Source organism: Ananas comosus, linkage group 12, assembly GCF_001540865.1.
Source record: "Ananas comosus cultivar F153 linkage group 12, ASM154086v1, whole genome shotgun sequence".
Taxonomy (NCBI): domain Eukaryota; kingdom Viridiplantae; phylum Streptophyta; class Magnoliopsida; order Poales; family Bromeliaceae; genus Ananas; species Ananas comosus.
In genome coordinates, this window is record NC_033632.1 from 1,328,669 (window position 1) to 1,343,782 (window position 15,114).

The window sequence follows — 15,114 nt, forward strand, 5'->3', positions numbered from 1 at the left end:
GGAATAAACGAAACGGATAGCGTGCAACCTATCTCTCAAAAAAAAAAAATATATTGAAAACAGGGTTAAAAAAATGTTATTTACATACAATCAAGTTTTATATTTTATTTTTTTGATTATTGTCAGGGACTAAAGTTAAGAGATTAAATGTTAAGTCAAAATTTAGGAATCAAAATAGTAATATTATGATATTACAGGGGCTTTCGTGCATTTTGTCCACTACTATATAGTTTCACTTCAACGGCGACGTTTTTCGAAGAGAGAGGGGGGGGGTTCTTCGAGTCGTTAGAGGGAGAGAGATACGGATTCGAGGGTTTCGTTTTCACCACCTCGATCTCTTTCTTTTGGTTTGGTAAGCGTTCTCAATTCCCTTTACTTGTTTTCGTCTTCGATTCCGAGATTATTTAAGTCTCTAAGTTGGGATTCTGAAGTTTGGAGCTTGGTTTCAATCGGAATTTAAGCTCTTTTTTCTTGTGATTTTTGGTGAATTTAGGGTTTATTACGGAGGTAATAGATGGAGGAGAACAGGAACTCTGAGGCTCCGTTGAGCTCTTTGGCGTCGGAGGAGAATTGTGGGGATTCGACGATGATCCCCACTGTTTCTAGCCCGGTGAAATCATCTCGTTCCAACAAGTAATGCTCAATTTGCTTAATTTTGTTTGGTTTTGAACTCTAATTTTGCTTGATATTGAGTGATCCTCCGTAGATTCTGTTATGGATTTGTTCACGCTGCTTAGTGTAGTTCCTGTTTGATTAGGAAAGTTGCAGGTTTTTCCTTGATGCTTCTTTCCAGTATTATTAGGTTTTTTTTGCCTAAAGGTGTTGATTTGATAGTTGTAAGAGCTTTTCCATTATAAGTCTTCGCAACAGTTCATTATGGCGAAGCAGAATCTCTTCTGCTTCTAGAAGCTTATTAAAGCTTTGGGACTGGTTCGTTCGTGCCTTTTGAACATGTATACTCTAAAAGTTGTGGGGAATATTTTAATATAATGCAGCTAGTGCTACTTCTTAAGCAACATTTTTGCAAAAGCTCCATCCCGGGCCAAATAGGCACTTAGACAATTTCATTGCTGAAGACATGGCTTCTGCTTCCGAAGTAGAAAGCCGAAATGCGCACTAAACAGGCACAAAGAGTTTCTTTCCTTGGTTTAGTATAAGAAATTGATTATAGGAGGAACGAACTAACTTCCTTTCATGTTTAAATTAATACTATGATCGTAGTCACTTCTATGCGTACGAGAAACTAAATTAATGTGTATAATCTCAAATATGAAAGTCTATTTGTATTTTCTCACTTCCTTCTATGTTCATATTCGTTTGAATAAACTCTTGTTGACATTTCGAAATCCCAGGGGAGTAAGCATTGTTTCGCTGTATGTGATTTTGCTCCATTGAACTTACATATAAGTCTTTTGCAATATCTTTATGTTATAATATCTACTGTAGGAGAAAGACGGTGGAAGCTTGAAAGTGTCAGCATTTTGTGTTTTACTTTTAGTAATTTAAACTTGTCTGATGTTGATTTCTTGTAAGCGACAAACTAATTATGATATTCTGAACTTCAATACTGATAAAATTTTCTTCTTTCTTGTCCCGTATGTTGTTACCAAGGCATCAGCATTGCCGTTAGTTTGCTGCAAATCACTGCAATTGGGCGCTATATGCACTCTCTGTACACTTTTGTTCTCTTTTTCTCTTCAATGTTTATCTTATATTACATTTATTTTAGGAGGGTAACTGGCCCGATAAGGCGAGCTACGGGTGGTTGGACCCCGGAAGAGGTTAGCATTTCATTTTTAATCTATATTCCTTTGAAGATTATCGATTTACCTGTACATAGTTGCTACTGCACACAGTTAGTTGCACAAATGCTTACACGTCTACCTCTTGAAAGCCACTCTTTATCAAGTTACACGGGATTGACCTTGGTTTGGTCTTGAACCGGCCAGTTTTCACCCTTAACCATCCTAGTACTTCTAAGTTTGAGTTTGCTCGGTTCTTGTCTCAACTATAGTATCTTTAGTATTCCTACCATGTTATTGCTCTCGTCTTTGTCAGCTTTGTAAAATAGTGGTCAGTTGAGCTTTCTAATGCTAAAACATGTCACAGGACGGGGAATTGATGAAAGCAGTTGAAATTAACAAGGGAAAATGCTGGAAGAAAATAGGTATTTTTCTTTCCTTTGTATTACACACTAGCACATATTGAAATCCATTGGTAAGTATCGCACCAATTGGTTTTGAGAAGTCTGTCTACTTGAAATCAGCGGCTGAATTATAATAGTTAGGGGTTGTTTATCCCCCGTTGAACCGCTGACAAATAGTGTTCTATGCATTATTAATTAGAAGCTCCGAGTTTGTAGTTGTCTCTTTCTTTTTTTTTTTTTTTTGAATCTTGGAAAAAACAAACCCCGGTAGCCAAAAGGGTGCAATGGGTTAAAAATATATAAGAATTAAAATTAAACAGGTTTCAAGAACAGTACATAAAGCATTAAATAAAAAACTGAGGAGACACCCAAAGGTGATCAAGTCAAAGATGAAAATATCGACACATCAGCGCATTAGATGGAATACGGCTGCGTTGGAAGAGGGAGATAAGTATGTCGAAGATGCGACGAGTTTCGCTCAGACCAGAGGACGCGAAGCAGACTGAAGATGGTGTTCTCTTCGATATCTTAGGTAACGAGAAGACCTACATTGTCCAAGATGTCTCAATATCCAAATAAGTTATGTTGAAGGACGAAAGGAAAAGATGAGAGATGCCACACAGCTATGGGAGTAGGGGCAAGAAGGTAAGTGATAATATCTTCGCAGCTTAGGCAAAGCTCAACATCTGTTTGTAGGCGGAGAAATCAACACGAGATCCGAAGGTTTTCAGAGTTTATAATTCGTTTTTATATAAAAAGCCCAAACGTAAAACTGCATCGAGGATGTTGTGAATTGTGTACCAAACTGTGATCGGAGGTCGGCGATGTTGTCAGCAAAAAGAAAAGAATTGTTATGCTGATGAAGCTGGAAGAAAGTGGCATGGGGGGGAGTCCATTTCCGAGCAGCAGACGTTTGGAGGCCCGACGCAATATGGAAGTGTCTAACTGTAGCATGGTGTCGAAACTCTGTTTGTGACATGATGTCGGGTAAGAGATGACGGTAATAGAGAACAGATTATCATAAAACTTCGGACACAAGAGCCAATTTGATGAGCAGAGTAGGAGATAGAGCGGAAGTTGATCATCAGGGGTGTTTGCCTACAAGTGTAACCAAAAAATGTTTGTCCATTATATAGCAAAAGAGTGTGAAGATGTTGAGATTAGGATAGTTGAGATCACTACGCAGAGCGAGCTGGGGGATGCTTCCAGTGAGAGGGAGAAGAGGAATAATATTACGATTTAATTAAAATGCCGGTATGAGTCGGCCTTCGCAGACAAATCTCACAAGACCACGTAGTGCAGAGAAGAGACACAAGCTTACTTGCTAGTAGATGGTTTGCTCTTACACATCACGCCAAAGCTTTCACGTTAGCACTCATCCCCAGTCGAATAGAAGGATTAACCCTTCATTTTATAGGACATGATGATTTCCCTCCATAGAAACTGTCGCTTTGGAGCTCCGCAGCTGGTGAGTTATAGACTTAGACTGTAAAACTCAATAGATACGGTATGGAGTTGAGTAAATTTCGTAGAACCTGATAATCCTAATTCAAACAACTCGACAGCCACAATCCCGGTGATAGTAGCGACTTTTCCATCCGAGAAGTTTTTTCATGAACTTGTCAATAAGAGGGTGTAGCACAAGTTGGGCTTAGTCGGGGCCGAAAGGTAGGCGTCAAGTAGGTTAGTGAAGTGACCATAGAGCGTTTGAGGATTTGAAGTAAGCATGGATGTTCAGTGAGATAAACATAGAGTGATGTCTTCGCAATTGTTATTGATAAATGACGAACGGCAGAAGGCCTCTAAGTTAGTGTCCTGCATTGAGAAGGTTTCGACAGTATGTTCATCGCAAAAAGTTGAGAGTATGCATATTGCAAAAGGGGACTATAGGCAGTATGGTAAGGGTTGAGGAATGAGATTGGGCGGATGAAGACGTGCCAAGTTTTTAGAACATCAGCACAGGTAAGAGATAAGGCGAGTAGGTCGCTGATCTTGTCCTCGTCAGGGAGAAATTCACTTGCTGGGCAACCTTACGGAGACAAAATGCAATCGCGAGGACAAAAGGTTTGTGGATTCAGTCGTCCATTTAATGTCGACCACGAAGGTTAGGCAGATTTGAGAAATGGCAGCTAACACTGTCGAAAGCCTTAGAGAAATCAATTTTTAAAAGGGCCAATTTTTTCTTCCGCCTTCTAGCAGCGTTAAGAACCTCGTGAGCCATTACAAAGCTGTCATGAATGCTGCGGTTCTTGATAAAGGCTGTTTGATGCGGGTCAATGAGTGAATCAATGACCGTCAGCAAACGGGTCGCGAGCACCTTTGAGATAATTTTGCTAATAGCATGAGTAAGGCTAATAGGTCGGAAATGCTCTGGTGCAATAGCTTGCGCTGTCTTTGGGATCAAAGAAATCCATGAGCTGTTGAGATAATGTGGGATGTCGCCACCAGCAAAGAAACCCTGCATAAAACATAATATATCTGCTTTTAAAATGGGCCAGAACCGTTGATAGAATCCCATAGGGAAGCCATCAGGCCCCGGTGCTTTGTCCCCCTGAAGCGCATCGATTGCGGCTTTGACTTCCAGCTCAGAAATATTTGTCGAAAGATGATGGAGGTTAGGAGTACTGTCTGGTGGCAGACTTTGATAAAGGGCAGTAAGATTGATATAGGCTGAAGGGGTGTAGCAGGATCCAATAGAGGAGCGAAAATATTGGAAAAAGGTCTCGGCAATGTCAGATGGTTTGTTCAGGGTGAGGTTGTTACGGTGGATGTAATTCCGCCGTCTACGACCGCTAGCATAAGCATGAAAGAAGCTGGTGTTGCGGTCGCCTAACTTGAGCCAATTTATTCGAGACCTTTGCTTCCACTTGATTTCGGCTTGTTCGCATAATGTATCTACCCTTTCCTTGAGTAGACATCTAATTTTGAATTCAGCAGTGTCGAGTTGGCGAGTTTCCTCCGCGTTGTCGAAAAAGGAGATCCATTTTAAACAATTTGTAATCGTTCGGTCAGGATCGGGTGCATGAAGTTTGCTCCAAGAGGTTAATGCTCGCTGCAGGGCCAATAATTTTCTATGTAGAGTATAACCTGGGGTGGCATTGGTTGATTCAACTGCCATCCATGCATTCTTGACCACATCATTAAAATCAGAGCAGGACAACCAATAGTTCTCGAAGCGAAAAATATTTGTCCTGTTGAGTTTTGACGCACAGCTAAGCAGGATAGCACAATGGTCGGACACTGCATTGGCAACAGGGTGAAGAAAGCTAGTAGGATACAGTGAATTCCAATCGGTTGACACTAAACAACGGTCAAGTTTAACCAAAGTTGGCCGGTAACGCCTGTTTGACCATGTGTAGCGTCTACCGCACAGAGGTAGCTCAATCAGGCAAAGGTTGTCAATGGTATCATTGAAATTGCGGGAAGCAACAGATTGTCTTCGAGCTGAATTTGAATCAGAAATGAATCTAGTGATATTAAAATCCCCCAGCAAGATCCAAGGAACGCTCGCCAACAAGCGAACCTGCTGTAATTCTAGGAGAAAATCATCAACTAGCCGATTCACACACGGCCCATAGACATTTGTTACAAGAAAATTCTGCCCAGTTTTTCTATCCACACAGAGGGTTGAAAGTGTATAGTTAAAACACCAACTTGAAATGAGGTCAAATTTGGTGGAGTCCCAAGCTGTTAGTAAACCACCGGATCGACCCCGAGATTCCTTGTATACGTAACCGTCAAGATTTTTTCCGCAGATACTTCTTAATTTGCTAGTGTTGAGACATTGTAGTTTGGTCTCTTGAAGACAGATAAAACTGCATCTATTTGATAGAAGGGTTCGCTTTATAATCCCACATTTTCGCAGTCGAGAGAGGCCACGGACATTCCAACATAAAAAATTATCGATATAACCTTTAGCCATAAAATAAAACTTTAAAATCTCAGCTACGAAGGAGCACCTGAGGGAGATCATCTGTCTGATACCGCTTCCGTCTGGCCAGACCTTGCACAGATTTGATCCAAGACATTAGATGGCAAGAGGAAAGCACATTCCTTTTGAAGCAACATAACACTCTCTCGATTTATTTTTAAAGCAGGGTTCGGGCTTGAGATAACAGCGGATCGATTGGGAGATTGTGGGAGACTCGGGGTAGCGGATTGCGCGGTGGAATTTTTCGTCGACAAGGTAGAGGGAAGGTTTTTAGAGGTAGTGAGGTCCAGAGCTCTCTGAATAGGTGACTTATAGGGCCCGTTCAATTTAAGGGCGAGGCGAATGCTACGACGAGGTATGGTGATTGGAAGGGAACAGGCTTTAGTGGCGGGAGGCGATTTTATTTTAATGGGTGAGTTGGGCTGAGTGGGGTTACAAGGAGGTGATTTTGCTCTAGCGGATGAGTTGGGCTGAGTGGGGTTACAAGGAGGGTTGGGGACCTCAACAAGTAGTTGGGAACAAAGTTTGTTAAAATGTGGGCTAAGGTAATGGGCCAGTGAGGGGTTCGGTGGAAGAGAGCATGGAGGGGGATTATATGGGCTGCTTTGGATAGTGGAATTTTTATCAAAACCAACAGCAGAAGATGAGGTTTTGTTGAGGGAACGAGAGTGGATGTTTGACTGACAAGGAGAATAAAGTGGGTCAGCAGCATTAATGGCATTAATGTCAGCAGGGTCCGCGGGAGATGTGCTGCTGTTGGTATGGCGTGGAGAAGCTCCAAAGTCTGCTAAAATCCCGGGAATAGCAGATCTCCCATTTAAGATGGTGGTGTGCTGTCGCGTCCTCATAGAAACCTTGTCAGAAGACTCATAGACTGATTCAGGAGAGCTTGGATCCGAATGAAGCGAAAACTGCGTGGAGTTGGTGTCCAGCAGAGCAACGGAGTTGGGGACAAAGCTGGTTGAGTCGGACCCGGTGTTGAGCGAGGGTGAGCCCAAAGTTGAGTCCAACTGAGTTGCTTCTTTGATTTGGTCAAACCCAGATTTGGTCCCCGCAGAAATAGTGTAGCGCGCAGGGGGCGGCACTGCGCCATGGTTGAGGTGGACAGGAGAATGCACGGGGGACGACGCGGCCGGAGCAATATCCGACGCAATGCGCCGACCGGGAGGGGACGGGGCTGCGCTACTAGATCCAGCGATTTGATCAGAAGGGTGGGGTCAATCCCTAGTTGCATGGAGAGGCATGGCCCAATCATAATCATCTTCAGGGGGCGTAGGATCATCTTCATCTTGGGTAGAGGTGCCCTCCGGGATAAGTATGGCCGATAGGAGTTCGAACTGCACATAATGACAGACTCCCCCGACTACAACTCGAAAGGTAGAGGGAAGGCCGGATAAGGCCTCAGTCCTGAACATGAATATGAGGTGCCTGGTATCTAACCTGTGCTCCGAGATTGGGTGCATTCTGAGAAACACCCCAAGGGAACCGAAGATTTGCTCGACCGCATCATTCGACCAGCAGTGCATAGGTAGGCCACTCAGCTTGCCCCAGGCTTTATATGGTAGGTGCACTGTTGATGCTCCAGTAGTGGGAACCCATCTGTTGACAATAAAGCGCACACCATTGGCTTCGAAAGAGCGAGTCGATAATGCTGCCTGAAGGTGGCCCACGGATGTAAAGGTGACAAGAAAGTCATATGGTTGATGCTTGGACACATCTATGCCACGAAAAGGAATACGTAGCCTGTCAACAAGCATGTTGTGGATCATATTCATGTCCGGCGGCTCAACATAAGAGATAATATCAATTGTGGCAGATCTATCCAAAAAAGAGGGTTGGCCTAGGAGAGTTTTCGAATCTTTAAGGTAACAAGTGGATGTGCGATTTAGGAGCGCCATATTTTTTGAGCTTATCGGTGGAGGCCGTACGGTAAACTGGCAGGTGTTGGAAGTGTCCGGTTGATGGCTTCGGTGGAGTTTAGAACGTGGATGAGTGGCCACCCTGTGGATAGATGGAGGAAGAAGGTCAGGCTTGGAGCTGGGTGGAAGCAGAGAGTTGAACTTGTTGTGGAGTTGCGGAAGGTAGGCGACAGGTGTGAAGCACTTTTTGGCGGTGTGGCCCAGGCACATGCACCGGAAACAGCGGGTGGGCTGCCGACAGGATGTTACCCAGTGCTCTCGGGACAGACACCGAAAACAACAGGCAGAGAAAAAAGGGTTTCCAAATAATGGATGCTTCTTGCGCTCGGTGTGGATAGTGCGGCTTTTGGCCCGCGTGGGGAAGGTTGGAATACGCTTGTTAGGTTGGTGAGAGGAGCGGGGGAAGGTAGATTTGGAAGCAGGGGCGGATAGGAGGACATCTTTGAAAGAGACATGGTGGGGTTTGGGTGATGGTTGAGGTGGCTGAGGTGGGTGGATGAAGTTAATGTTGTAAGGGACGTTGGTGGTAGGAGTGCTAGAAGCTGGCAGAGTAGTGGAGTTGTAATTACTGTGGTTAATTTGAGGGAAGAGTACCTTCCGCCCATTTTTACCAACAAGGGTCCAACCCTCTTCAAAACTAGGACGCAAAGTCTTAGGAGAGGCATGGGTGGCATGCTGAGGTACAGAGGGTTGAGGTGTAGGAAGACGTCGAGGATGGAGGCAGCGGTGGGGAAGCTGCGCCGCGGTGGGAAAGCGGCGACCATGACGAGGTGGGAAAGCGGCGACCATGACGATTTCCTCTGGTTGTTCTTGAGCTGTTATATTTTCGAAAGTATAAGAGAGTTGGTACCTCCAACTTTTTGACTCTCGAATCAATTCTTTTGATTATTTTTAATTTTTGGAGAACTACTATCATCCCAACCCTACAATCCTTAATTCAAGAGTCAAAAGTCGAAAACACTAATTCTCTTATACTTTCGAAACTATAATAGCTCTATATATATATATATATATATATATATATATATAGTGTAGAGCTACTACGCTATCGGAAGCATAGAGCATTTGATACTTCCGATATTTTGACCTTTAGATTAAAAATTATGTGGTTGGGATGATAGAGTTCCCCCCATGGTTGAATAGTATCCCTAGGGTTGAGTGGTCCCCACAGGATAATAGTATTAATCCAAAAGTTAAAAATGATTAAAGGGGTTGATCTAACGGCCAAAAAATCGAAAGTACCAGATCCTCTATAATTCCGATAGCATATATATATATATATATATATAGTCCGGCTGGGATATTATCGACAGCACGAAACATTTGGTGCTATCAAGTTTTCTGCTGTTAGATTTACCTCTTTTATCATTTTTAACCGTTCGATTATACTATTCAACTAACCACCCACTCAACCCTAGGGGGCCCACATCATCCTAACCGCACATTTTTTAATCAAAGGGCAGAAAATTTAATAGCACAAAGTCATTGGTGCTATTAATAGTATTCCAGTCTAGCTATAGCTATATATATATATATATATATATATATGCAGAGAGAGAAAGAGAGCGCGCGCACTAGGCTCCTATACTATCTATAGTACTGGGACTCTAGTACTATAATCTCGTTTTCGATCTTAGAGTGTTTAAATCAACGATCTGTACCGTTAAATATGATCTAGCGTATATGAAATTTTTAGGAATAAAATTTTAGTTTTTTTCGATATCATTTACATTATGATCAAACCGTTTCAAAATTGTCAAATTTTAATGGCTACTATGACAAGTTTGCAGTTTAACGGTATAGAAGAATATAAATTTATTCAAATTTTGATAAAAAATACTTTAAATTATCTAGATTAAGGTCAATATCCTTGATCTTGAATTCAAAAGTTCTATACTCAAATTTTAAAGATTGCTCTTCATTTTGACATAATTTACTTACTAAGTAAACGATATAAAAAAAACTAAATTTTTTTCTAAAAATTTCATATACGCTAGATCACATTTAACGGTGTGAATCGTTGATTTGAACACACTAAAATCGAAAACGAGACTATAGTACCGGAGCTCCTGTACTATAGATAGTATAGTACTCTCATTATATATTATATAATATATATATATAATATATATAATATATATAGATATTAGCAGGGCTGGCTTGTGCCTCTCGAGCCACGAGGCCTCCGTGTCCTGAGCCGTGTTTCGATGATGTAAGAATTTTCGAAATCGAACGGATCGCTCCGTTAGACTTGATCTAGCAGCATCTTTGAAGTTCTTTATAAAATTTTTTGTGATTTTTTGGATAATTATTACCTAGTGACGAAGGATTCAAAATCCATAATTTAATGATTGATATCTGCGCCATTTTCAAGTTACGGTGTTAGAAATATTCAAGAATCAGATAAAATTGTTATACCAATTCTTATAAACTATTCTACTAAGCAAGATGAACAAAAAAAAAATTTTTATCGAATTTTAGATGGCTATATCAACCACTTTTTTCCTAGGATTTTTAATTTTCAGCCGTTAAAAATTACTAATTTTGAACATTATCGATTGCTAGGTAAATATATTCGAAAAAATCGCAAAAGATTATTTCGTAGCAAACTTCAAATACGCTAATCAAAGTTAGAAGCCGATCGCGATTCGAAACTCCATCATCGAGAAACCGCTCAGGAGCACGGAGCGCTCCGTGCTCTGAGACAACACATGCTCGTAGGCTCTCTCTCTCTCCGCGCACTTGCTCGCTCCCTACCAGGCATCGCCTCATTAACCGAGAGAAACCCAATTTAGCGACAAATGGCTCTTCCGTTCTCGACGTGTGCGCGGCTCTCACTCTTCTCAAACCGGCCATCGTGTCACCTCTCTCTCTCATTCTCGTTCTCTCTTATATATATATAATATAGAATTAGGCGGCTGGAATACCTATTAATAGTTAAAACGCTCATTTTGCTATTCAAGTTTTTAACCGGCTTGGATGAAAAATTGTAGGGTGCAGGATGGTATTAGTCGGTATTAGAGTTGAAGTGGTTCCCACTATGGTTTGAGTGGTCCCGCACTGGGTTATAGGTAATTTAATCCAATGGTCAGAAATAATAAAAAGAAGTTGCATCCAAAGGCTAAAAAAACTGATAGCAAACAAAGAATTTTGTCTAGCTAATAGTAGCCCAGTCCAACCTCTCTCCTCTCTCGCGTCTCCCTCCGTTCATCGTGTCCCCTCATCCTTCTCCTCTCTCTCTCTCTATATATATATATATATATATATATATATAATATATACTATATATATTCAGTTGAGGCTAGAATGACTATCTGATAGGCAAACCAGGACGTTTTGCCACCCTTATTGTTTTTCGATGAGAGCCTCCAATTGATGATCAGCAACCGTTGAAACATGACTAACCATTTGAAGTATTAGAAATCAAATTCATACATTTTTCGATATTGTTCTTATCCATGCGAGTGATACAAAAAATGAACGACTGAAAATGAATATTCTTAAAAAAATGATGAAGGATTCTGTAATCAAATCAAGAGTATTAGATCTTGTTTTACCATAGTTAAAAGAATTTTCTATACAAAAACTCTTCAATTGAATTTGATACTTTTACGCCGTTAAACGAGAAACTTCATATTGACAAATAAAATTAGAAAATTTAAAGACACATTGAATATTAGCAAATGAAATGTCGAAAGATTTGAAATTTGATTTTCTGAACAATTCAAGTGGTATAGATTCACATGTCTACGGTGCCGATCGTCGATTTGGAGTGCTCCATTATCGAACAACAAATGAGTTGGCAAAAGTGCCGGTTTGTCTATCGATAGTATTCTAGCTCAACTATATATAATATATAGTATATAATTTATATAATAATATGGGTTATTTGCATACACGTTCATACAAACATGGTGAATTGCAGAAATATCCTTGCAAAACGAAAATTTCATAAGTTGTCCTTACAAAAGTCCTAAGTTATGAAGATATGTCCCTCTGGTTTCAATCCGTTAGTGAACTGTTTATTTTTTAACAATTTTTTTGTAAAATGACCTTTTTACCCTCACAAATATATTCCTCCAAAAGTATCCCTCTTCCTCTTCACCTTCCCTTTCTCTTCCTCTTCGGGCCGCCGGAGCGGACGACGGCTGCGGCGCAGGATCGAGTTCGCTGACGACGAAGAAGAGGGAAGAGAAAGAAGGAGAGGAAGAAGAAGAGGGAAGAGGAAGAGGGAGAGGAAGAAGAAAGAGGAAGAGGAAGAGGGAAAGAGTTTGCCGCCGCCGCCGCATCTCCTCCCTCGCCGGCGATGAAGCTGAGGGAAGAGGAAGAGCGAGGAGAAGAAGAAGGGCGAAGAGGAAGAGGGAAAGGAAGAGGAAGAGGGAGAGGGTTCACCGTCGCCGCCGCAAATCTGTCAATTTACATTATAATTAACCATGGTTAACTATTTTAACCGTGGTTAACGAAAATTTTCAAACATACCTTAACGGCAGGGATATATCTACACAACTTAGGACTTTTGTGGGGACAACTTATGAAATTTTCGTTTTGCAGGGATATATCTGCGATTCTCTATGTTTACAGGGACGTGTATGCAAAGAACCCTATATATATATATATATATATAGTAGGTCTTGTGTGCTATTAGGAGCACAGAGGCCTTCGTGCTTTTAAGCCGTTTTCGATGATAGAGATTCCGAATCGACGATCGGCTCCGTTAAACTTGATCTAGTGTATTTAAACTATCTAGAAAATAATTTTTGTAATTTTTCAGTATCATTTTCCTAGCGATCGAAAGGGTTCAAAATCAATAAATTTTAATGGTTGATGTATACCGTTTGCAAGTTTAACGGTGTAAAAGTATTCAAATCAAATAAAATTTTGATAGAAAATTTTTTATACTATTTACAGCAAGATCAATATGTTTGATCGAAAATTTTAATGCTATATCACTATTTTTTGAGAGATTTTTATTTTCAGCCGTTGATTTTGAACCTATTCGATCGCTAGGTAAATGATATCGAAAAGTCACAAAATTTATTTTCTAGATATTTCAAATATACTAGATCAAGTCTAACGGAACCGATCATGGATTCGGAAGCTCCATGATCGAAAATGGCTTAGGAGCACGGAGGCCTCCGTGCTCCTAATAGCACACAAGACCTACTATATATATATATATATATATATAGAGAGAGAGAGAGAGAGAGTTGAGCTAGAATACTATCGGTATACACACACACAGCACACACACCACACACACACACACACACACACACACACACACACAACACACACACACACCACACACACACACATCAGTCCTATTGCACATCTATTTTTTTAATGGATCTAGAAACTCGATAAGAGTTGTCTAAAAATGTTGAATTGGATTGTGCGTAAGGATTCTACACTAAGTTTTTGGTGTATAAGTGCCCCCCCCCATTTTTTTCTGTTTTTTCTACTAAGGATTAACAGATCTATGGAGAACCTCAACTTATAGAACATTTAAAATGAAACTTTTAACACTTTTGGCTTTTTTTGGAGCACTGAAAGTCTTATTCAATAGTATTTCTGAAATTTACTTAGGAAACTACTTATAGTATCTGGTAGATGTTGAGTTTGATCACATGTGTTCAAGAATTATACATACTTGGCTTTCAAGTGTAGGTTTTTTAGAATAAAAACCAAATTACCTATTAAATGATTATGTTTAGATCCGTAACGGTAAATGGATGGATGTCACGATGTTTTTCTAGCGTAACGAAAATCAAACCTCTTCTACCTCGAAGCGCAACAACAAGATTCTTCATGCATTGGTGTTAAGTATTGTAAATATCTATATCCGACCTTAAACCATTTTAGGGGGGTCAAAGTAAGATATCTCCATGACTAAGTTTACTTTACATGTAAAGATGCTTATTACCATATGAAGATTTTCCCAACTTTCCAGTGGGTCACCCATCCGCTAGGACTACTTTCCGTCCTCAGCACGCTTAACTCTCTTAACCTCCGGCCGTCTTAGCTGCCACGCAAAAATGCTTTAACCGGATTGTAAGAGTTTAGCTCCTTTACTATCCTCTATATATAGGACTATCCGGAGTCTCCACACATGTTGGAGGCAAGGAAGTTGATTTCTCTCCTTAAAGAATCTCGCTACCTGTATCTATTAAGTTTACCCAGCAAGTATTTGTTTAACTTTACGAGATAATTTATTATTATTTCAAAAAAAATGACGAGAAGGCCATTTATGGTGGCGATCATTCCCAAGTCATTTAGTTCCCCATTTCCATCTATCAGAATAGTGTCAAGATTTTTGTGTAAATCAAATGAAATTATGTCAAAAAGAAACAAAAGGTTTATGCATTCAAAGAAGACCTTAATTAGTTATTTGTTCTCATCGTCATGTCTTGATTTTTATTTTTTGTTGCCGATATTTAAGGCTAATTCTAGTTAAGTTGGTCTTAAACTTTTTGTTAAATTAATGACTTTCTAAAGCTACTTGAAAGTTAAGTTGCTATAATTTTTTACTTATTTTGAAAACAAAAAGTTGAAGAGTATTAAATTCCATGGAAATCATCGATGAAATTTGATAAAATCCTTAAGCTTCTTTGTGTCTCAATTAACAACAAGAAGATAATAGATAACTAGTTTCCATACATTAAGAATGTTTTTTGTTTTGAGAAAAACCGCTCCTGAGGGTGGATTTCGGTGATTTACATTAATTGTCCAGTGATATCTTGTTCTTGTATTACCAGTAACAACCTGCAAAAAGTCAAAAGGTGTGAAATGTGGAATGAGAGGTAGAAATGTATGAGAACTGTGCCTCAACTATCACTTGAATATCGAATCTTTAAAAATCTTGATTTTTACAGTCTAATCTTTTATATTATTTAGACTTGGAGGCAATTAATAACTTCCTTTAACTTCAAAATTTGAAGCAGTCATTTATCATGTGTATAGTGAAATTGAGTTGAGTATTTAATGATTCATGTTAATGTACTATATTTATTAAAAAAAGGAAAAAAGATTAACTTCAGTGGTGAACAGTCATAAAACAATTAAATAAATCTAAAATATTGACTCAGTAGACATCAAACATTTTAAAGATTTGAAATGTC

The 15,114-nt window shown here is 40.0% G+C and overlaps 1 protein-coding gene across 1 annotated transcript in view; it reads left to right on the plus strand.

The window, feature by feature from the left end:
- Positions 268 to 15,114, plus strand: part of LOC109718969 — a 20,356-nt gene continuing 5,509 nt past the window's right edge. The window contains exons 1-4 of the mRNA XM_020245481.1: positions 268 to 352; positions 494 to 633; positions 1,730 to 1,781; positions 2,110 to 2,167. Of these exons, the coding sequence (XP_020101070.1) occupies positions 515 to 633; positions 1,730 to 1,781; positions 2,110 to 2,167 (229 nt within the window). The 5' untranslated portion in view covers positions 268 to 352; positions 494 to 514. The remainder of the gene's footprint in view (positions 353 to 493; positions 634 to 1,729; positions 1,782 to 2,109; positions 2,168 to 15,114) is intronic.